At 43.1% G+C, this 24,862-nt stretch overlaps 1 protein-coding gene across 3 annotated transcripts in view; it reads left to right on the top strand.

Annotated features, from left to right (window-relative positions):
- Positions 1 to 24,862, top strand: part of RASSF3 (Ras association domain family member 3) — a 106,057-nt gene that overhangs the window by 32,092 nt on the left and 49,103 nt on the right. Inside the window, exon 1 of one of the 3 annotated variants that reach the window (XM_077178869.1) lies at positions 20,156 to 20,423. The exons of the other annotated variants lie outside the window; for them this stretch is intronic. Within the exon in view, the coding sequence (XP_077034984.1) occupies positions 20,313 to 20,423 (111 nt within the window). The 5' untranslated portion in view covers positions 20,156 to 20,312. Of the gene's footprint in view, positions 1 to 20,155; positions 20,424 to 24,862 lie in introns of those variants that run through there. 3 annotated transcript variants of the gene reach the window in all.

The following is a 24,862-nucleotide window of genomic DNA, read 5'->3' as shown; positions in this document are numbered from 1 at the left end:
AAATGGTTTCAGTTCCTTCCCTTAAAAGATATGATAGTTGAACATTTCTTCAAAAATAACCCATGGAGAAAAAAACCTGACAAGACAGAGCAGATATAGGTGTGTGCAGCTCTTGATTAATAATATAAGCTACCTTTGAGCTATTGATTGCTTTCCTCTACTAACTCTTGGTAATGGTGTGTACTCTGTACAATGGGCATGGGGCTTATGGCTCACATATTTCAAATCTATGTTAAACCTGGTTATGCTTGGTAGTAGTTGAAAGGAAAAGAGGAAAAGTGAATTATGTTTGTTTTGGCAGGCAAAATGAGGCAAATTTTAAATTTTGACAGTAACTGCGAAAGCTTTTAAACCAAAACTGAAGCTGATTTCAGTTCTAATTGTGTATATTGTTCAGGTTGCTATTAGGGAAATATATTTGGCAAGAATAAAAGGCTTGATCAATTATATAAACTAGAAATTAGTTTCAAACTTTAAAAAAATAATTTGAGACTTTCCACAACAGTTCCTGGGGCACTACCCTTTGCAACACTCCCTCAAAGGAATATTATTAAAACGGGCTTTGCACAATGCTGACTTAAGGTCTTTAAACCATAAATTAATTGTAACATTTTATAGAGTTGAATTTACTCTATCAGATATTTAGGCTTCTTCAGTATTCTCTGGTACAAGCATCATGGAATAGTCTGTTGGGTTTTCTTGAGCACACTGAACAAACACTTGGGTTGATGGGGACTGAGGCAGTAGTTGAATATTACAAGTAGGATAAATAAAAAGACACATTTAAACAAGGAGAGGATTTTAGAACTCTGAGTAGACCTCAAAGCCCAGTAAGTACAGACTGGATGGGGCATATGGTGAGGGGACTTGTATCATGATACCACCAAACAGAGTTAATACTAGAATTGATATTTTTAACAGAATAAATTTCAGCTTCCTGGTGGAAATTTTCAGCCCACAGAAGCAACCTGAATTGTGTTTGTACGCCTTTATGTTTTTTAAACTTTTTTTTTAAAAACACACATTTTTATCAGTAAATCTGTCTTTAACCTTTTTTATCTTAAATTGGGCTTGTTGGGGGTTTCTTTCCATTTTAAGTACTTGGTTCATATTCAGGCCCAACCTTTGAAACAGAAAGGTAACAAGTTCACTGCTTTAAGCACACATCACTGAAACAAAGAGAAGGTCAATTATCAGTTGTTTAGCAACCAGATCAATTGTAGTCAAACAGCTCTGATTTTCTAGTTCCATTGAAGAAGCAGACAAAGCTTCAAATTAGAGGAAAATGCTCCTATTAGACAAAAGGAATATTTAAAATGTGCTTTTGATTTTTTGTACAGTTGGATGTTTTCATATTCAAGAGGTTTGTATTGTCTTCCTAGAAAATACATTTCCCTAAAATGTAGCCAGCCTCAACCTGCCATTTTGTCAGCTGCCATTGTTAAGATCAATGTTCTTTTTCCACTATTTATTTCTAATACACATATTTTTTAACAATCCGTTCCACTGCTGTCAGAGTTGTGCCAGGTGTAGGATGTAAAATACGTAATGTATTTTTTATTGTGCCAATTTCCTTCCTAATTTTGTTATTAATATCTTCCCAGTATCTCAGCAGGCTCAGCAGAGCAGAGATGATAACATTGCTAATTTAATACAGGTAATGCAGTCTTGCAGATCCTGTATGTTCCAGGTGGTTCTCCAGTACTCAAATAGAATTGCTTAATCATATTGCAGAAGAAGTTCAACGAGAACTGATCTTCTAAAATGTTAAGTTCTTGTGGTGCCTGATGGTTGGGCTTGTGCCTGTTTGCAGCAAAGGGATCAGAAATCATTTCTGTCTTACCTTCAAGGTAGATTTTTCAACATGCAGAGCAGGACAGCAGCCATGAGGACAGTTGGTTTTGATGTGGCATGTGAAGGCAAATGGATGTGGCATCTAAACTTGTGTACTTGAAGATGTGTATTTTGCTGGTTTATGTTGTACATTAGAAGGTGTGTGGAAGCTGCACAGTTGCTGGGTGGTAGATCACTGACCATGATAGTGTCCTGAGTGCCTTACTGAGCCCTCAACACATGCAAAGAAAATGAGCACTGCTAGGGAAATTGTTAAATGGGGTGTTAATCCTGGGCCCTGCAAATCTCTGTCTCAGTGAAGTCCTAACACTGATTTTTCTCAGGAGTCCATATGCTGTAGATGACAGATGGAGTACTGAACTTTGCCTTTCAGTTAGAGGCAGGCTGGCAAACAGAGTGACAGTGGCTTTCATTCCACTCTTCATGGCCTGATTATGTTTTTCATATCCATTAAACGCCTCACTCTAAATAGAATTACCAGCAGCCATGTCAGGTTTGTCCTAACCTTTTAATCCACAGGGGTAAAGGGGTGACTGGTTGTGAAGTATAACAATGGGCTGAAGAGATATTTAATATCAGGGCACTTACTACTTTCTAGGGCATTTACTCAAGAGGCTGATTTTATTTTGCATTTGAATATTCAGGAAGGTAGCTGGGCTTGTGATATGATGCAGACTGCTTAATTCATCCCACGTAGACCTGCCCTGAGCAAATAACGAGATGGCAGTGAGAACTGATTAGAAAAGAAAGTCAGAACTGTTGGGAAACTCACATCCCATGCTCTCAAATACTCTTCCAGCTTCACATTATCTGCTTTTTTTTTTTTTTTTTAATAGAGTTTCAGCCTTTTTGTTTGACTTATGGCATTAGCAGCTGTTGGAAATATACACAGAAGAGATTGCTGCTGCCTTTTGACTCAGTGCAGGAAGGGCATGATGCAAAACCTTCCCTGGTGGGGAAGGAAGGTGGGGAGTGGTTTTTGATTATTTTTAATGATAACATTGCTGGGTGAAGATAGGAAAATATTTGTTCCCAGTCTTTGATCCAAGTAGCATGCCAACCAACAGTAACAAAGACAGCTGTTAGGAAATCAGGTAGACAACAGAGCCCTATGTTTTTCTGTTCGTTTTTCTTACAGAAATGAAAAGTCTTGTTTCCCAGAGTGCAGGAATCAAATGACAGCAGGTAGCATTTTTTCATACTGATTCATGACTTCCTCTAACTAGTGGCACTGCCTAAAAGCTGCCCTCCAGACTCTTCTTCAGTGCAAAAGAGCCCACTTGTTCTCAGGAGCTCACTTTCTCCCCAGCTATATGCATGTGCTACACACTGGGTTCCCCTTCTCCAAGGGATCTCATTCTACAGTGAAGCTCCATTCTTGTATATGTTGCCTCATATCAGTGTGCTCCACGGGAATTGGGGATAGGAGCTTAAACCTTCCCCATTTACTCTGCAAATAGTGTGTCTAGGTGTGTAAAAATTCAGTGATGTAGTGCTAAAGCTTCAATATCCTTACTGGGAAAGGGGAAGCTGTCACCAGTTGCATGCCATTTAAATGCATGACAATGAAATCCTGCTAGTTAAACTTCTGGGGAGTTCCTGCCCAAAGCATGAAGTAGCTGGTTGCCTCAGATCAAAACATGCTGGGTTCTCTTAGAACTTGCAGGAGATCTTAAGCAACAGCTAGTTTGTCATGTTCCCTCCTCCCTTTTTATTTCAGCTATGGTAAGCCTGCATTCCAGCAGCATAGGTCCACTGGGGATTCAGCACCCCTGCTTCCTGAGACCTTATGATACTTTACTGCCAAGTGAAAAAAGCTGCCTGGATAGAAAAGGCTGTTGTATAGTTTCTTGGGAACACAGAGGCACAGATACAAAATGTATACTCCTATAAGCTTTTCAGATCTGGTTTCTTCTACAAATAATACTCTGGTATCAGTTGTCATTGGTTTTCTGTTGGGTTGCTTTGTTGGTTTGTTTTTTGTTTGTTTGGTTGTTTTTTTTCTGAATGCCTATTTCACAAATGATGTAACCGATGCAGAAAGAAAGACTCCAGTCTTCAGGTAGATCAAAAGGCTGACTTTAATGAAAGTAGTGAGTCTTTTATAATGTGACCTGCTAAGGTGATACTTGATTGGTCTCAAAGTAGAAACATCTCACACTATCGGTGACTATGAATAGCATACTGTGAAGGACCATAACTATAAACAATGGTTACAGAAAGAGAGATAATGATTGTTTTAATTCTTTCCTCTAAGATTCCCAGGCTCAGCCTGGGAGAAATTATCTCTGCTCTTTCTTCGACTGAACTGAGAATCTCCACGTGTAACAAACCTTTCAAAAAATTAGATGAAGTCCCTTTACCACTTCTTTCAAGATACACACCTTACATTATGGTTTTGATGTCCCAATTGAGATTTTCGATCCAACAGTAGTTTTGCATCCTGATCACCTTTCATCTGTGACCTTCATCTTACTTATGACTTATGCCTTGATTTCTAATCAAGAGGCCCCTCCTATGGATGAATTTTGGATCAGCTCCTGGCTCAGATGATGCTGGAACCATGATGCTTGGACACTGAACAGTTCCTGAGAAAATAAACCTGGCTGGTCTCTGCATGCCTGCCCTATTTGTATAACCCCTAGAGAAAAATGGAAAAATTACCTTCCCTTTGCATTTGAGAAGAAAACTTTCATCATGAGATCCCAAGAGATCTTCAGACACATGTATTTCAATTAGTCTTGTGAACCCATGGAAAGCTGCTCATGCCTGCTTCAGATATTTTGCCTGCTGATATGTTGAAGATGGATAACTAGATACGATCACTTGATTTGCCTAAATCATACCTTATACTTCTCCATCTTTTTCTCTGCTCATGCTTGCAAGCGTACTGTAGCCATGGTAAATCCCCTTTTAAGGCTTTGTCTTTTCTGACAGTGTTTGTTTACAGGAAGATGAAGACCATCATTGATTATTTTGCTTTACAATCCTAGGTGAGAACAAAGCAGTGATGATGGTTACCATGGGGTAGCAGGATGAAGTCAATACTATGCATCCTGCCTGGGGCTGACCTCACTTAGTTGACTTGAGGATAAAAATTACATTGTCTTAATTTCACTAGTCTTTTCTATCAAAATTTCTTATCAGGAAATTCTGCAGCATTATTCTCTGGGGAAGGAAGACCAGTGTATCACAAGGCTGAACATTACTTTTATATTTCCCTGTACTCCTGAACTTTGATTTAAAGGAACACTGCTTTCCAGTATTTTTCTGTTTTCCATTTGCATTGTTCTCTTCCTTTGACCTTCCTTTTGCCATCCTGAGTAACATTTCCCTTTACAGTAACCTTGAAGAGAGATTTCTTTATCTGCATAAATGACTAATCAGTAAGGTCTTATGATTATTATAAAGCAGTTTGTTGGAGGCGGGAATTGGAGCATGAAACAGGGACCGAGGAAGATTTGCAGTCCTTGCTCTACTAGTGACTGATTAGATATGGCCTTCAGCAAGAAAATTTGGACTTAGTTTTCAGATGTGCTGATTTAATTTTTAGTCTTTTGCCTCTGGTTTTCTTTTCTTCATTGTTTTGGGGGGAGGGAGTTGCCCATGTTGTGCAAACCTGCTATTTTGTTTTACCTCAAAATATGTCTCAGTCTGGGCAGTCAGAAGTAGAAGCTGATTTTAGAAATGGTTGTGAGTAGAGTTCCTTACCTATTACCACAATGAGGATGAACTCTTTCTTGCAAAATGTTATGGGTGAATGAATGCACTAGGTGGCACAGAGTTATGAGTTCTGAGAACTTGATTGTTTCTTCTTTACGCTTTACCTGTAACTTCTGTGAATATCCCTGAATTTGTTAAAGAATCCATCATTTGGGGAAAGAAAGCAAGGTTGATTTCTTAAAGCTGAGGATTACAGATGAAGGTAAATTTAGAGTTAACTCAGTATGAGGGAGTGGAAGGAATAAAATCTCCGGCACTTGCATTTATGAACTATGATTTTGATGAATTCTTCATATTATTTTCCCCACAATCAGCAGATATAACTAAAGACAGGAACAATATATTGGAGTGAATGAAGAGGAAAAAAGTGTTTTGAAAATACCTAGGATCCACACTTTCAGTTGTCATTTGGCAGCTGCTGTCTGTCTGAGAAGTGTCCTTAACATGACCCTTTGTGGGTAGGTCAGGAGCCCTCTCCTTTGGCTGAACCATCTTTCTGAGATCCCATGCTCCATCTCCCAGCAGGAACTTGCCAAGCTCTGCTGGGCTGCACAGCTCCCACAATTTTCCCTGCCTCAACCACATCCCAGGCTGCTGGGCCTCACCCCTCTGCTGCCACACAGGGCAGGAGCACACAGGACAGGAACAGCCTGTCAGATGTGTACATCCCCCATGTGGGGCCAGAGAGAGGACTCCTGCCAGGGAAAGAGAGACAGAAAAGGGACATGAGGGCCTGACATGAGCCATCTGGATTTTTTATTCTTGTATCCTTCTGTATCCCATCAAGCTGTCTAGGCCTCCCAGAGCAGCCCCACTCTTGGGGATTCTTGAGAATCATGGCATTAGGTTAGACAGTGAAAAAGGAGATGTAGGGTCTAGCAGAGTCAGTAAGAGTAAAGTAAAAGTCAGTAAAAGCAGAATTTTGCTGCATCAGATCCAGTTTCACTAACATTTTGTAAATATCCATTTCATTTTTTTCTTAAAGTATTCTCAACTTGCAGTTTTGAGCCTGCTTTGGACTGAGATTGCCAGATGGGGAGTCAGTACATGTCCCTGAGCCATGGGGCCTCTGATATGAGGGAAGTATGTGTGCCTCCATCCCACCCACCCTCAGGCTATCTGAATTTTAAAATGAGTTGGCCACAGTCCAACGGTGGCAGCATTTCATAGACAAGTCCTCTAGACTGTGCTAAAGCACTGTATGTAAGAGTAGTCTTATTTTACACTCTTCTCCACAGTTTTGTTTCTTATAAGTCACCTGTGTGTTTTGGCATCAGTTAAGAAGGAAAAAAATCTGGCAGTTCTGCTGTAGTCAGATTTGGCAGTCTCACCAGTTACTTCCAGTAATTATCTCCATGTCACAGATATGCTCTTGGTGCCAGTTTTAGGAAAACCTTCCACCTTTTTGATGTTAAGGAAATGGATTCTTTAGGAAATTGTTTTTGTCTGAGAACCACCCCTTCTTTACAAATGCTCTCACTGTGATCTTTCACAAAAGGCTGCATTCAAAATTTGAAATATGCTGATGTGCAAATAATTTCAATAGCTGACCTGCAGAATCTGTTGGCAGGGCTGCTAGAGGCAGTTTGCTCTGATTCCAGCTGCCTGCTTAATTTTGGCAGCTGCATGCTTTCTGGCCCAGACGCCTGCAGTCTCTTGTCCAAGTTAGGAGCTAGACAAACTCTATTCACTGTCCTGTAAGTGCACCTCAGCTTATCATCTACATGAAGAATTAGACCTAAAGCTTGGGCTGCCTTTTGCCTCCCAAAGTTATTTTAAATGGACCCAGGAAAGCTGGATCAGGGATGTACGGTGGTGGCTGTGGCTGCCGGAGCCCCACCTTGGAGGGGGCGATCGCCGCCTTGCCTTGTAAGGGTATCTGCAGCTGCAGAGCACTGCCAGCCACCCTGAGCAACAGCAGGAGGCCTTTGAAAGCAGCCAAGCACACAGGGGCAGGTCCTCTGACAGAGCAGATGCTGAAGCAGATGCTAAGAGCACACTGAGGACCACTGCGTGCAGTGTGGTGGGGTTGTGGCAGGAGATTGCTTCCAGGACACAGATGTGAAATTCTTAGGTATGGCTTGCAGTGTTGGTGTGCCTCTCTGTTTCAAATTCTCACACCTCTGCCACAAAAATATTTTTAAAAGTTTTGCAGAGTTTTTGTAAGTTAATTTAAAAACAGGTCTTCGAAACAAAGGATTTTTATAAAGACTTTCAGACCCAAAGAAAATGAAGGTAGATCCCCTAATGCATACAGCACAGAGCATGAGCTTTTAACATGGTTCTGCTGCTATCATAAGTGATGTTTCTGACGTGTTTTGAGGTCTGCATGTAAGACTGCAGGTTCACCTACCACTGACTGTCTTTGAGGTCCAACCCATCTTTCAATTATCCTGGGACTCTGCTAATGTGGTCACATGTCAGAGGAGGGGAGGAGCACCCACAGTGTTAAGTTACCTGCACATATGGACATACATCTGTACATCTGTTGAGCCACATGAACATAACCTCTCTTTGGCAATGTGTTGCTGCACATAACCTCTCTTTGGCAATGTGTTGCTGCAGGTTTGCTCTCCAGGTCTGGCACTCCCAACACTGAGTGCAGGCATGGAGATGTGCTGCCCATGATGATGGGGGGTCTGGCACTGCTCCTGTGGGACAAGAGGTAGAGGCTGAATGATGGAGACAGTGTATGGCTGATGAGAATAAGCACTGACTAGCAGAACTCAAGGACAAGGTGTGAGGAACAAAGAAAGTCCTTTTTAAAACAAAAGCCATGCACTGTTCATGCCAGATGCAGTTTTTTCACAGTTGGCATTGGTGGCATTGCTTTTGTAATGGCAGCTAGCCAGACAGATCTGGGATCCAGTTGGTAATGGCATAAAAGGAAGTGCTTGTGGCTTATGCAGTCTGGTACTTTGTCCCCAGTGTACTTTGTGCTCCTCTCCTACATGGAGCTTTCCAAGCTCTGACCAGTGACATCTCACCTCAGTATTGCTATGGTAGTCCCCTGCTGCCCCAGTACCCAGCTTGTTTTCCTCTTGGAAAGCTCAGTTTTGCCTGGAGGGATGGCTCAGCTGATGAGGCAGCTGTTCTATTGTGGGAGATTTCAGCCTGGTGCTATTAAGGAAAAAAAAAAAGGAAAAAAATTGGTTCCAGTTTATCCTAACCATCTAAGCTCTAAATTGAGGTGGTTCAGCAGCTGCCTCAGGAACAGCTGAGCTGCCTGTGCAGAAGGAACATAAACTTCCCAGAGAGGGGCAGCTCAGACTGATAGTTAAGGGTAGGAGTAACTACTTGTGTCAATCTCTAGGTGCACAGGTTGTGTGGCACATCTCAATATAGTGAAGGAAATTGGAGTTGTGGGAGATGTCTTTGTGAGCCTGTAACAGAGAGCATTTCTATGTCAGTGACAGAAAAGAGAATGTGATGAAACATGTTGTTCAAATGTTGTAGGAAAAAAGCTATATTTAGCTGCTCTAAAAATTGCTAAGCATCAGACATGAGGGAAATGGCTGTGGCAACCTATGATCTTCCAGTTTCACCTGTTGCAGTGTTTCTGAAATGTAGAAATAGCTATAAAATAAGTTACATAGCAGTTAAAACTTTCCCAGAAGAGGTGTAAACAAACTAAATTCACTTGCTGAAACAGCTATTACTGAACTATGAAGTGACCTCGTGCTGTGTGGATTCACTGTAATGCAAACCATCTGCACGCTGAAACAATTAAAGCCTTCACATCTCCTAGGAGTTTCCTTCCTCCGATTATAACTTATGTGCTGTGGTAGAAGCACAGAGGTAAACAGCTAGTTAGAGTGGCCCTCTGTGTCTGTGTGTCTGTGTAATTTTATGGTGCAGCACATACAAAACCATTTTCATTTGAAGTGGCAGCCAGCTTTCAAGTAGAAAATATAGCATATGCTTGGTACCAAATGCTGGAGCCATAGCTTGTAAGACAGCCTGAGTTAGACACATCTGCTCTGCTCTTCTGCTTCCCTTCCCCCAGCCTCCTCTTTGGATGTACCAAGTTTTCATGAAGCACAGGTCATGCTGGAGAGGCAGCACTTAAATACAGCCTGCTCCTGTGTAAGGCCCCTCTGCATGTGCTAAACTGAAACCCCTGCCTTCTGTAAGAGCAGTACCTGAGTGCACTGAGCCTGAGCTGTGTCTGAACTGAAAGCCTTGGATAGCAATTACACATGATTTTATAAAAATTGTATTTCATTTACAACTACTTTAGTTTCCAGAAGTTCAGAGTTTACACTCTTTAAAGCCATAAAAAATCAATCTACAGCCATGGCATTAGAGTTTGGATGTTGCTGTGGTGGGAAAATACCAGAGATGTTGCTTCTGTAGGATTGCTGTACAATTTGCTGTGTCCCACAACTGGCAAAGTTTCATATTCAAATCTCTGCACTATAAAACCTCTTTTTAACACATTCCTCCACCATTTATGTCCATACAGACAACAGCACTAAAACCTCAGATCCTCCCTCTTCAGATCACAGGAAAGAGTAACCATGCAAACTCAGTAAAATAAGAAAATAAATTTATTTTGTAGGAATACTTTTTTTCCCTGGCAAAAAAGTTTTAGACACTCATTTTTAGAAAACTTTCATTTAGACTAACATTCTAGACAATGTAAACATAAGCCATGTAAACATAAGACTGTACAATTAAAATAATTAAATATTTTTCTTTTAAAGTTAAGTCTGAAAAGTAATGAGTAGTTGCAGCATGGTTTCTGAGCCAGCCATGATTATTTGTCTCTGTGGGCAAAGGCTTCCATCCTAGGGAGTGACCTCTGGCATCTGGCCAGGTCCCATAAAGCACCTCAGGTCCACATTTCTCAGAGCAGGCTGCATCCTACATGCCTGTATGTGTGGATTCCGGATATGGCATGCATGTTTTATCAGTTCAAAGTGCCTGGAAAATATGTGGGGGGGCTGAGTGAGTGACACTGGTTGGGATAGTGTAAGAGAATGCTGAAATGCAGAAAAAGACTGGGGGGCTCCACACTGCCATGATGATGTGATTTCTGGTGCTGACTACCCTTGGAAGAACCTCTGGGGTTTGTTTTGAAGGAAATGTATTGATTTGCTGTAAAGAGGGCTCACAAATGAACTAACATATGAAATAAGATTTTCAGGACACCAGACCCTGGGGCTGAGCTGGGAAAGGGAATTATTTGGCAGTGTTGGTTCAAGTCCTCTAAATTGTAGGTCATGTACGTGTTATATATAAAATACTACCTATAGCAAATAGACAAAAGATATAAATTGCTAGATTTATAGTTTCCTCTGTGACCTGAGTACTGACCCATGGATGACCTCTGCTGCAGGCTAGAGAAGTAATGAGGGTCTTGGTCATGCCCTGCATGAAGGGTTTGCAGGAATATGTTAAGCTTGAGGCAGTCAGTCATGAAAGAGGCATTTCCCACCTTACAAGTACATGCCTTGAGACCCAAATAGATCCCCTTTGTGTTTATTTTTTATAACATCATGGGGGTTTTGTTAATGAAACAGATGAAAAAAAGTAATGTCAGCATCCCTGCCCAGGGCTCAGGCTCTGACCTCCTCACCCACTGCAGGGCGAGATATGGCAGTCTGTGGGGGCATAAATGGCTTCTTTCCCTCGGGGTGGGAATGGTTCTCCTACTGCATTTAAGTGCATATATTGTTTTTTTCCCCTCTGGTCACCTCTTTTTCCCCCAAAGTGCTGTCTGATTGATAAAATGTAGGCAGAGGAGAGCAAGAGCCATACTGAGCTAGGATGCCTCTGGCAAGGCTACAGCCCCGTGTGATCTGCAGCTCTGCTGGACTTCTCATTGATGTAGAGCACCCACTTCCTGCCTTTCTCTTCCCTCCATATGTTAAATCTCCTAAACTGAGGATTTGTGATGCTGTGTGCACATCATTCCATAATTTTGAAAGAAAATTAGAAGCATCATATTTTCCTTTTGTTTTCTCTTTCCTAGTTCTCCAGTATTTCTCAGCCCTGATACATATGCTTTCCTTAGCTGCCTTTTCACATAGATTAATTTTTAAATTATGTGGAAACCCAGAGCGCCAGGAATATTTCTCTGTCTGCTCTGGGATGCCCTGACCCCCAGGGGAGTGCTGACTTTGACCCTCATTCATGGAGAAAGTTTCCTAGACTTCAAGACAGACAAGAGCCACAAAAGTGTGAAATGGATTATAGAGAGCAGTGTAGGTGTATCACTTGGTGAGACATTTAGGTTTTGGGATTTTTAGTATGTTGTGGATGGAAGCAAAATGGAGGACAGAAGGTGTCATTCTGGGTTTCTTCATGCTTCTTCCTTCTTCTTCATGGGTTTGGGTGGCATTTTGTAATTGGGCAGGAAAGTCTGCATTGTGGGCTCTTTGGGATCAGTTATTGGGTTAAAAGGGAAAATAATCTAGGTGTCAGTTCTTAATTGGACAGTTTAGTCTTAAAAGACCTTGTAACAAGAGATAGTTAGCCATTTTGTGCCTTGCTAATGAAAAGCTGCCAAACTCACAATAGTAAGACTGTTTTACTGATAAGAAACAATAAACACCTGAGTCTGAACATGAGCTACTGTCTCAAGTGCTTCAATGCAGACCCAGAGAAACTGATAAAATTATTTTAATTTCTAATTTTTCAGTACGTTTTTTTTCTAAATTGACCTTCAAAATTAGAAATGTACATCTCAGCTTTCGTAAACATGTGCTCTTTTTTTCACCCAGAAATCTCCATAGACATTTGTTTTGGAATTTTATGGAATTCTGGTGAGGAAAACTTAGTTCTATTCTAAAATATTACCTTTTTAATTTGGGTTTTACTTTGCTGACTTGCCTATTTCTTACTTCCAGCTTTTCCCTCTTCCTGCTCTCCTGTCTCCTCTTCAAACTGTCTTATTTTTTTCGCCCCTTGCAGCAGTGCTCTCTCAGTGAGGGAGGAAGAGCGTGATAGCAAAGATGGGAAAGGTCTTGGGTCAGTGAATGGGACACAGACCAAATATGAAAGGAGTTAGTAAGATTTAGCTAAGGGAAAGCTTGATTCAGGGCAGAACTTTCAAAGGTGGTCACGCCCTACTGAAAATGTGCAAAATGCTGATCTTGGGCAGCACTGCAGAAGTACAGAGGCCAAAGCCCAACCACCTTGCATTGGCAGCTCCTCCATGGCCTGCTGGGGTGGCGAGCTGGGGAGGGAGAGGGCAGGCAGAGCAGGCAGGTGGGGCTGCCCTGCTGCAGCCCCCAGCACTTCAGCAGGCTGGGCTGGCTCCACAGGCACAGGGAACTGCACTTCAAGGAGAATTTTTCCAGATTTTTCCAGCTAAGGGTGGACTGGATGGATTAGACAGCCATTTCAGCAAACAAGTTGTCAGATCTGTTGTCCTGTCAAACAGCACTGTTTTTCTGGGACAGTTGTCTTCACGGTCTGCTGTTGAGATGATTTACTAGGAAGTCCTAAACTTGTGCAGGCAGCTTCCAGGGAATTTCTATGATCTACTGCAGTCAGACTTATTAAGCAGAGCAAAATGTCATCTCATACACAGTATGACAAGACAATTTCTAGTTCTTTGTCTAGGAAATGACAATTGGGATGTGATTCCCAGGCCAGAAGGCCCCTTCCCCCACCAATTCACCAGTTTGAGGACAGATGCTGGGAATCAGATTGCAGCTACAGCACATTAAGGCTCACATTTTCCTGGTATCCACAAAGCATGCTGAGCTTCCACAGTTGTGGTTTCTATACTTAAAACAGAAGGTCCTAGTTAATTTTACTGCCCCGAGTATTTTTATACACTGTTAGCAATTAGGAACTGAATTAAAGGAGGACAATGTCTGTTTTCTGTACTTTGTTATAGAATATTTCCTTGAGATTATATTCTCTCGTGTAGTAGCTCTACTGGTTACCCTGGCAAGGAATGGATGCTTGCAGAGAATTGGATGACAGCACTCCCAAGCCTCTGAGCTTCCTTTATGCCAATGTTTGCTTATACTCATGATGACTATTCACATCAATGGGACTGTGTGAGTAAGGATGTTTATTTACCTGTTTATTGAGCTGGAGCTTCTGAGCTACCTCTGGGTCCTGACAGACTTTGTGTGACATTGTTGGGGCTGGCTACAGCATAAGCTAAAAAGCCTACTGCTGCAGGGAATGGATTGCCAGATGGAACATGGTTCTCACCTTTGAATTCCTACTAGTACTGACATAACCCTGATCAAGCCTTAGAAATGAGAGTGAAGGGCAGGGCAATTCTCACTTCAGTACATGTGCACAGCTCTCTCGAGCCCCCTGATTAAACATATTTCAGACATATGAAGTATTTTTTCATAATTTGTATTATAAAATCTACTTTTGTGGATCTTTGACAAGAAAGTACCTGTTTAATAATGCAGTCTATAATCAACAGGAGAGGAAGAAAGGAAAATTACTAACATGCCTATCTGTTTTGGAGCGCACTTCTGCCTAACTGGGATGCAAAACTACTGATAGGAAAATGCACGCCAGTACAGCAAAGGACTGCTTTATCAGCCTTATCAAGGCTGATAAGGCAATGGGAGTCTTTCAGTTGGTCCCAGTGGGTTTTGGGGCAGGGCAGGATGGGGGAAGGTGAGTGCTGATACCACATGATGAGGCCAGACTCCATGTCAGTATCTTCAAACTGCAGAAATAGTCCCTTGGGGAAAGGTGTACTTTTAGCCTTATCCTGGCCAACACTGAGTCATCTTGCTAAGCAGAATTGATGACATATCTGTTTGAGACAAAAAGGTGGAGAATATTCTGGAAAGCTGTCAGACTCTAACACAAGGATGTTGGTCATTCCAAAACTGTTAGAAAGGTACAATTTTATCTTTATAGCTTTAGGTAGCAACAAGATGAAGAATCCTCCAAACTATGTGCATGTTTGAAATTATGAATAGCTGTATTGATTTCAGTCAAACTGTGGATTTAGGTAGGTGGCCATATATTTGTAGCATCACAAGAAAGGAGACAAGCACAAGTCTTCTTGTTCCATCCACTTTCTCTCCCCCTTCAAACTAATGTAGGTCTGACTGGTCTGAGAACAAAGCTTGGGATGGGAAAGGTGAACTTACTCTGATTTCTGTTATCATCTGACCAGTCCAAGTATGGTAGATGAAGAACAGAGATCTGGTGAGGGACAATGTGCACACATATAAGAAAGTGATTACACAGGTTATTTTTCATTTCCAGCTATATCCTATTCTTTCTGAGGAGTGTGGATGAAAAGTTGCACTAAAGGAGCTTAAGGTTTGGGCAGAATCAAGAATTTGAAGAGCCAGAAAAGGATTTCTGACGATGTTGTCGAAGGTTGTGACTGCCATAACAAGTACCTGTCCCCATGTCAGTTCTTCACCACGGGATGGGGAGAGGCTGTTTACCTGGCTCCTGTTTGTTTTCAGTCTGCACTCATGTGCCTGTGTGGCTGGAATGACCTTGTTTGAATTAACAAGTTGCTGGGGTATGAATCAAAGGATAATTGTCACTGCTGCCAGTGGTACTAAACAGACCTGAACTATTAATTCAAGACAAATGGAAAAAATTAGTAAACAGAAAGTTTACTGGTGTAAGGAAACTGCAGGCCTGAGTAGATGGTCTGTGTTAGTTGTATTTCAAATTTATTGCTTTCCTTTGATCATTTGAAATTACTACTGTTTTCAGCTGGAATGTAGAAAAAACTAAGCCCACACGATTAATTATTTATTCCAATTTTAAAAGGACAGTCTGTTACAAGCTGTCTTTCTTCCTCTGCAACTTGTTTTTAGGACATGTTTTTTGTTATATGGGCATAATTTAAATAACTAACATAATGGAATAATTATATTTCCCAGTTAAATGTGTTACACAGAAGCCAAATCCAATGTGCTGTTTAGTGGGAACCCCTTTGGATTTCGCTTCTAAGCATATACTAGATTTAGTATGTCCCATAGGGATTGATCATCAATAAGACTACTGGGGTCAGGAACAGGGTTTGCAAAGACATAAGAAGACAGAAAATGAGAGGGGGAGAGAGACTCACAGCACCCCAGAATGACAAAAAGGGTTCCTGAAACAGCCAGAGGCTAGGGGCATCTGGCAAATCCATAGCAGCTAGAATAAAATACTGCAAGTGTTGTTAATGAGACTCTTCCTGAAAAGCACTGGTGAAACTGGAGGGATACTAAAGCAGACTTAGAGGGTGTAAGAAGTTTAGTCCCTGTGATGACCTTTCCTTCCCTCAGCCCATGTCCTGCTTCCCTTCACTGCTCCCACCCCATGGGAGGTTGCTGCCCACAGCTGTGGGGCCACCACAGGTCCTGCTTGCCAGAGTGTCCAAGCACCCTTGCAGGATTTCAGACAGGGGAGACTGAAAAGGGGAGAGAAAGGGAGGAAGGGGAGATAGAATGGGAGATAGAAAGGGAGGAATTCTTCTCTTGAGATCTCCATATTACTTTTTAAATTATAATAAAAATGTAGTCTTAAATGCCACAGGACCCTCCGACCCAGGCCATACCTTGCTTTTTCCTTTCCTGCTCCTTTGACCCAATGCCTTTTGATGTGGTCTGGCACAAGCCTGGAGAGAAGACCAAGGCTTGTGTGCAGAAGTGAACATCTTGGTCCCGAGCCTCAAAGCAGAATTACTGGCCAAGTCAATGTTTTGCAGCTTTCCCATTTCAATGAGTCCTCCCAGTTTCTCTGTCAGAGGGCTGAGGGGATGTTTTAGAAACATGTAAACATCATGCAGTTGGTAATGGAGTTAATGTAAACTCCATAGGATGTTTTATCAGTTGTCCTTTTGTTTAGTCTGGGAAGCAAAGAATGGGAGGAACAAAGAGTCCTCACTTACTCAAAAGTTTTCTCTAAAAAGCCAGCAATGAACTGTTCTACCTCTGTTTCTTTTGTTAAGAAACAAATGGGCAGGGTTAAGGATTCAAAATGAGATGTTAATAAAAGCTCTCTAACTCAAGAAATAACTTAAAGACTGGAAGGGATGGCCTATAGTGGAGGTGCTACAGCACCATGCTGTGTTTTAAGAATGGTTTAGCTAAAGGACTGTTAGGGATGGTGCATAGTACTTGTTATCCTTCAGAGCAGGAGATGAATTGACTGAACTAATAATCCATGTAATCCTGTTCAACCATACTTTCCTGAGGTATTTTGATTACTTCAATAGAGTGATATTTTAATACAAATAAAGCAATAAAGCTGCAGGACCTTGTGAAGCAATCCACCTCCATGCAAACTGATGTCTGGTTCTAAGGGTTATTTCAGTCAGGGTAGTTCAAAGTCCTAAATCTTGCCCGATTCATAAAGCTATTCACAGCTGTTTTGCCATTTAGGAAGTCCTAAGCTTCTCTGGAAGCTATGCTTGATATTTCATTTCTCTCAGCTGATTCTCCAAAACCAAACAAAGTGCTTTAAAACTGAATTTTATCCTAGAACGGAACAGTCATTTAAATTATTGTTTTTCCTGCTATACAACAAATCAGTGTATGTCACACAGGTTATCTTTGTGATTGCTTTTTATTCATATTTTATTAATGAGATTCTTGCTTTGAAATAGAGTGCCTATTACTATTTTAGGTTGTGTTACTTGAGCAACCACTTTTAACTGGCTACAGTCTAAAAATACTATGAAATTCTATCTATGTCATCAAGCTTTAATTTAAAAAAAGTTCATTCTCTTTTTCTTCATGGGTGCCTTTGTAGCACTACTTGCTACTTGAACATAATGATTCATCTCAAAAAAGCATATCCCTCTTCTATTCTTGCTAACTGCCTGCATGATCCTTTGATAACTGATTGACAGCTTAATTTCTTATGGGATGGGATAATTTCTCAGAAGGACTGATGGAGAGCCTCATAATGTTCTGTGTTTCAGGTCTCACTCCTGTGCCATATTCCTTGGCCTTTAAGTTAATTTTTTTACTTAATCATTAATCCATAATTCTCCCTAAGAACAAGTATGCTTTCAGAAAGCTTATTACTATCCTGACACATGGCTATTTTTATTTTCATTATGAAGTGCTGTTTGCATTTTCTTTGTTGACTATTTAAGAGACCTGCCAGAATAAACCAAAAGTAGTGCAAGTGTTGTAGTGTAGATGTTTCAGTGCAGCACCTAACAAAGAGTCTTGAATCAATTTTAGGTAAGATTAAAATCCTAGGTAAGATTGAAAAGTCAATTTGAGAATGTGGAAGAGTACTCATCAGGGGATAGAAATCTTAAAAATATGGGCAGAGAGTAGCCCGGGGACAGTGACAAGGGTACCAATTGATCTGTAAGTAACACCCTTGAAAAATACTTCTTTTTGGGTATGTTACTTTCAAGCACCAAACAAATCAACACTAAAAGGCATCACATCTGTTTGTACCTTGATGTGAATTGTTTGGGTCAGTGCCACGTTTGAAAAAAAAATTGAACTAAAAAATCTCTTGTCAAAATTAGTAGTCTTAAAAACTGAGCTACAGTGGAGGACTGAACTCATGCTGGAAGATATATCACAGAAAACTTAGACATGTTTTCTTCATTGTTTTTTGTTGCAGCTAGAGAAAATGATAATGTGAATTTGGTGCTTTCAGTATAAATGATGCTTTACAGATGAGGTGAATGCCATGCCTTGCTGCTAGGGAATGTATAAACTTGAGCCCAGGACTTGCAACTGATCTTGCACAGATGAACTTGAGTTCTGTTGCAGCAGCTTATTGTCTCAATGATCCTCTTTGCCAGCCTCAAGTTCCACCCACACACTATCAGTTTTGAGACTGCAGCCAAGCAAACAAGCTATACACACAGCTATGCCTCTTGTTCCTGGGCAGTCCATCAAGTGTGCCAGCAGATAATATATAAAAATACCTTTGTAGTTTGAAAACACAAATGCCATTTTTAATCACACCTGAGCCACTTAAAATCCTTCACCTTAACTGTGATCATGGACATGGGTGTTTTCCCCAAAAGTTTTGTAAACTGGAGTTGCTGGGTCTTGGACAGGTTCAGGGGCATGCCCAGCAGATCTCTGGTGTGACTTCCTCTTGCCATGGGGCTGGGCTCAGCGAGCCAGGTAACACAAACCTTGTTTGTCTACAGAGAGCATTTTAATACATTTTAGTTGCATTCAAGTAACTTGGCATTCAACTTAAAGCTATCTTGCATACCACAGGGCTTTACAGTGCCAACAAGTAGGCTCAACAGCTGACACATCTGCATCTACGCTGTTAGACTCAATTATTTGTTTTTAAAAGCTATGATACCTTCTAATCTGCCAGATGCCAAACTCCATATGAAAATCTGGAAGAATCAGAGTTTACAGGAAAGTAAGGATTTAACACCTCCCAACTGACTGACTGGTTTTAGTTCTCAGTGTGAGTGGTTTTGCCAGTTTTGAGGAGACTTTATCAATATATAAGGCATACCCGGTCCAGGAGGAGCACTTACTGGCAGAAAACAGACCCACTCTCCGCTTGGGATAGGAGCAGCCACGCACAGCAAATGAGGAGTGTGTGAGGGATCAACGAAATGGGGATCAGGAAGAGGGAAAGGATATGTTTGCTAATGGTGTCCCAGATTACATCTGTATCTGAGTACTGAGACCACGGGAACTGATGTGTCAACGTGCAACATCAAATACCTTTAATCTGAGGCTGTACTGTTGCTGAAAGGTATGGCCTTTCTGATCCCATGTCTCAGGGTTTGCTCCGGCAGCAAGTGGCTGATGTGACTCACTTCCCCCCATGGGACCAGCGCTGTGGCACAGGGGACAGCAGGAACACCGGGCTAAGGGCGTGCAGGAAAGGCAAATCTGCTCTTACGGGCAGCTGCACAGCTTTAGGAAGCCGTACCTTACACCCAGTATCCTGTCGGTGACAGTGACCAGCCCTAGATGAATTAAGGGAAGACATGAGACTCTGAGGCAGGTAATTACGGAGTGATCTGGCCTTCAGGCATTGTCTGTCATTTCCCCCAGGAGTGATGAGTCTGATGTTTCCCCTGTGTCTTATCAGGACTTTTGTGCTTTAAATACGTTTTCCAGTTGCAGATCTGGATATTCTTGCTATCTGCACACATATCTAATCCCTGGTGAGTCTTCACAAGCCTCCCTCCTCGCTACAGCCCGGGGCCATGAATTCCATTGACTTAATAGTCCATGTGCTGATGATGGTGCGCGGGGCGGCCCCGGCCGGGCACCGCGGCGGCTGCGGAGCTGGAGGCTGTGACTGCTCAGCCGGAATTCACGGACTGCTGGGATAACTGTAAGGGAAAAGCTCTCCCCAGTACTTCGCCGTCAGTCATTTTTTAAATGGCTACTCTTACAGCGCATAGAAGAGTGAAATGGAGTAATTATTAGGGAAAGGTTTGGGAACTTTTTACTTCAGCAAGGCCCCCCTTAGCTGCCTCGCTGCTGTAATGAGCATGGAGGTGCGGAGGCGCCGGCCCGAGACGGGGAGGGGGTCAGGACGCGGCGGGGCGTGGGGCCGGGAAGGAGCCTCCCGCAGCCCTTACCTGCTGCCCGGGCGGGCGGGGGCGGCGCTGCCCGGGAACTCGCGCGGCAGGAAGGGAGCGGAGCGAGGGCGGGAGCGGGGCCGCCGGAGCCGCGGCTCCTCCTCCTCCTCCCCGGACCCCGCGGGCTGGGCGAGGAGCGGCAGCGGCGGGGCCCCATGCGGCGGCCGGGACGGCGCTCTCCGCCGCCCGGCCCCAGCACCACCAGCAGCCCCCGCCGCCGCCGATGACCTGAACCAGCAGCATGAGCAGCGGGTACAGCAGCCTGGAGGAGGAAGAGTCGGAGGAGTTCTTCTTCACCGCGCGCACCTCCTTCTTCAGGAGGCCGCCGGGCAAGAGCCGCGCCGCCCCACAAGTGAGTGCCGTGCGCCGGGCAGGAGGGGCGGCTGCGCCGCGCGGGGCAGCTGCTGCCGGCCGGGCCGGACCGGGCCGGCTCCGTCCGGCTGGGCTCCCTCCGGCTCGGCCTCCACGTGTCCGCCGCCCCTTCCCCCACGGGGAAGGAGCCGTGGAGCCGCCCGGGCGGCGGGACGGAGCGGGGAGGAGGCGGCCGGGAAGGGCTTCCCTCGGCAGGCTTCCAGCGCGGCTCCCGTCACAGCGGCGGTCGCTGGAGGGGCCTCGTCAGCGTGCCCCTCTCGGCAGCCGGGCTGAGGGACCCCCACTGCCCAGGGATGCGAGCAGAAATCCCTGTTTGTGCGGTGAGTGACCGCGCTGTCGGCCCCGCTGCCGCCTCTGCCTCCTCGCTCCTTCCGAGGTGAATGACAGCCTCTTCAGCTGGTTTGTTGGCAGCGAAAGGCCCTCTGAAGTGTTTAAGTGGCTTGGTTTAAGCATTCAGGCTCGGGCAAGTGGGGCTTTGAGGTGAAGAACTAATTAAATATAAAGCAAAAACTCCGAACCAGCCCCTTGTGTGGGCAGCGTTGAAATTCAGTGGAGGACCTGTCCGACCCAGAGCAGTCATTAAACCATATAGGGTAAACGTCACACTTTTTTAGCTAAGCAGTCTATCCCCCCTCATTTCTCTCTTTCTGAAGCACAGGATCTCATTGTAGAGATGGCTGGTGTCTTTGGAAACTATAGACTAGCGAGCCTGTTTTGTTTATGCTACTTCTTCATCTGCTCCCACCAGCATCAGTGCCTTCTTTCTGTTCAGTGTCTCTTTCTTACTACAAGCTCTTAGTAGTTTTCCCTACTGCATTTCAGTGTTAGTATTACTGCTGCTGTGGGAACCTGGTTATAAACTTGCTTTTGAAAGCCTGGATATGTCAGCTGCCCTCTGGTCCACCTGTGGCACTTGTCAAAAAACATCATTTGTTGCCCACAGCCATTCCTGTAGGCTGCATTCTGCTGCAGAAAGCCAATCTTGGTTTCTGTTTCTGAGGTTATTTGTGATTTGCTTAAACTGAAACCCTCTAGCTGCCCCTCAGGAAACTCCTGCTCCCGTTTGAGGAAGTGCAAGAGCTCTCTTGAACTTCAATTTCCTTTGCAAAGTCTGGCAGGGAGCCTGGGCACACCCTCTTCCTACACCTGAGCTTGGGCACTTGGAGCAAATAGGTTGGGACCAGCCATGTACCAGATCATGGCTGCTTCTCCAGGGTACTTCTCTTGACACCTCTCCTCAGTGTTTGTTTTTGTCTCATCCATTTTGAGTTTCAGCCTCCCCTTAACCTCAGGTGTTCTCTGGAAGCTGCTGAGTACTGTGGAGTGTCCCTGAACTTCATCTGGTAACCTATTTGGCCAGCACTGCCTGCCACCTGGCCCTTAGAGAGGAGGATCCTGGTGTGACAGTACTGTGGGAATAAATACCTAACTGCTGTTTGCCTCAGTGTAGTTACTGTATTGTGACATGGGAGAGGGTCCGTGTCTTAATTCAGATCCTAAAAACATACACATCTTTCTAATGCTATTGTATGAGTTGTGTTTCTAAATATTAGCTGTATAAGTAGTAAGTTGTGCAAATGCATTAATTGTTAGCAAATGAATAATTCCTAGCAAGAGGGACTGGGGAAAAAAAAAAAACAACTCCCCATAACTAAAATTTTATATTCTGCTCTAGTATTGCTTCCCAAAAGAATACTGTAGTGAGGTGTTGCAGGATACATATTTAAGTATGTATTTACTAGGCTGGAACAAATTCATCTGTATTGCTGACTCTGCAGCATCAGAAATACTCAGCTAGTATTTCTAGTCATAAAGTTACTACCAGTTGCTCTCAGCTGATGATTTATAGAGAGAAGAAAAAAAAACCCTCCAAACAATGCTGAATGCAGATTTCAACAGTCATGTGGCCAGTAAGAGTTTCCCCTTCCAGCAATAACAGTCATAATAAGCCTCTTTGTAGGGATGAGGATGTTACTTTTGGTTTGTATTTGAGGTTTAGTTAAAAAATGCATACTATGTCCCCTTGAGCAAAGAGAAAAGAGGGAAGCTGATAGTTATTGTTTCTGTGTCTTTCTCAACACAAATATTAAGTTCTCCAGTGTGTGTTTCTCTTGTTGCAGAAGACCTTTAAGTGCTGGCAGTTACGTTTATCCTTCTGTCTTAGCTCCCTCTGCCCCCTTTCTTGCAGGGAAAAAACGGCTTAGAGCATTTGGTTTGCAGCTGTGCCTGCAGAAAAACTGAGAAAAACTCAGTACTGTGTTTAGCCTTGTTATGTATGGATTTCCAAAGAGAAGAAAGAGAAAACAAAATTCACTTGCGTAAGTAGTGAGTTTTTGTCTTCATCTAATTGGGCAAGGATGGGCTTAAATACATCAAATTCTGCTAATGAGACAGGATTAATGAATTGACTGCAGTTCTGGTGTAAAAATTTTGTGATAGTACCTTTGGTCTTTGCTTAGGATCTGTAGAGTGATTAAAGATTTAGGCAACTCTTCCCATTTCTATACCACTTCTAAAAGAAAATTGCAGCATAAAACCTTTGCAGTAGATAATAGGCAGTATGGTGTTTTAGGGTATAGCAGTAGTCCCCAAGTTATTTCTTAAGCAAGAAATACTTCAGTCTGAGGGCAGTGGGAATAAAAATGCATGTTGCCTTTTGCTGTCTTACTGCTCCTGAAAGTTTAGCTTTATTTAAGGTTTCTTATCAGCTGTGTCTCTTGTAAAATTTGAGTGTCAGAGACTAGATTAAGCTCAGTGTGGCCCTGTTTCATGTTTGCAATGAGTCATTTTATAAATGAAAAAGGCAGAACTGTAAATATTTTTGTCCTGCCAGTCTGACTACTCAGGTGAGGTAAAGTTAACCATGTATGTAGGCTTTTGCAAGATCAGACCAGTGCTTCTGTATGATCAAGCCTTTGGAAATGGTCCATTCTCTGTAGAGAAAATACCAAAGTAAGTTGTTTGGCAAACTTTTGAAAACTGACCCCTTTCTCTCCCTGTTTCCTCCCACTCACCCCCATCCTTCAGGAAAATTGAAACCAGTTGTGCCTGCTGCTGCAAGCCCCACCATATGCTGGAGGGATGTGCATCTTCCTGTGTATGTTTTCTGCGCTTTCCTTCCACATGCTAGTTCCCTGAATTATCCCACTTTGAGCAGGGTTGATGTAAATCCTTGCAATTGTTTCCTTTCCCAGGGGTCTCAATGGACCACTGTCCAATAGCCCAATGTCTTTCAAGCATTGGAGGTGGCTAGTTCCAAGCCATGCTGAGCTCAAGTTTTCTATCTGGATGACTGCAAAAACCTGAGGACATCCCTGTTCTTGGTTCTGCCTGCTCTATGTTTGAGGGCCCCTTCCACTGTAACTGTAAGGGTTTGAAACATGAGAAGAGGCTGTAGTAAAGCTCTCTCTCTGCTCTTATGTGTGAGGAATCTGTGAGACAGGACATCACTCTACTTTGGGAAACCTTGCTTTGGGAAGCTGGCAGTGCTATGAAGGTCATGGATCCCAGCTAAAAGAGGGCCATTCCTGCAGGTTCTGTTCAGCATCTGAGTTGTGAATACTTTGCACACAAAATGTGAGAGAGTTCTGGTTGATGTCTAGTGCAAAATGGCTTGGATATAGGAAGTTTGACACTTGGATGCTGCTTTGTTCTTTGGAGTAAAAACCCAAAATGCTGCTGTGTGCTCTGTTTTTCTACTATTTCTTACAGGGCTCTGTAAAAGTTTTTGCAAGAAAAATGCAATCTCTTCTGTTGGCAGCTTCCAAAAATGCATGTGTTCCTTCTGCACCCAAGAATGTCCCCATTGCCTCACTGTCCACACTGGTCCTTCCCTCTCTGGGGTCTGATTTCTCCCTCTCTCTTCCCCTTACTGGTCTTGGTCTTCACAGCTTCCAGACCTGCTAAGTTCCTTCCCCTGCACCCTCACCCAGTGCACTCTGCCATGACATTGGCTTTGTGGCTGTCCTTTCTGCATGTCAGTGGGATTTGCAACTGTGGTAATGGTGGTGGGAAAGGAAATTAATAGAAAAGCTGGAAGTGGAAAGCAGATAGGTAAGAGCAGAGGAGGTGTAAAGGGCAAGGGCAGAAGGCAGAGGGGTGACAGTCTCATCCCTAGCTAGTCCTGACAAGGTAATCAGCTGTCTCTCATTTCACTGTTGGAGAAGGAGGTTTGAAGGGAAGGATGTAGCAATTTTTTTTTTTAATGGGTGAGCTGGTGAAAACGGGAAGAAATAGGACAAACTTCTGGGCACTTCTTTTTTAGGTTTCTTCCACATTAATTTGCTCAGTAGGTTGAGGCATGTAATTGAGAGGAAGAGAGATCATTAAAAAACCCATTTGAATTGGTAAGAAATTTCTTGTAGTAAAATGCAATTTGTAGCTGCTCGAGCCTAGTTAGGATGTCTCTGTGTTACCAGT

This window comes from Agelaius phoeniceus, chromosome 5 (assembly GCF_051311805.1).
Source record: "Agelaius phoeniceus isolate bAgePho1 chromosome 5, bAgePho1.hap1, whole genome shotgun sequence".
Lineage (NCBI taxonomy): Eukaryota > Metazoa > Chordata > Aves > Passeriformes > Icteridae > Agelaius > Agelaius phoeniceus.
Note: the sequence above shows the minus strand (reverse complement) of the source record. Positions and strands in the feature narration are given on the sequence as shown.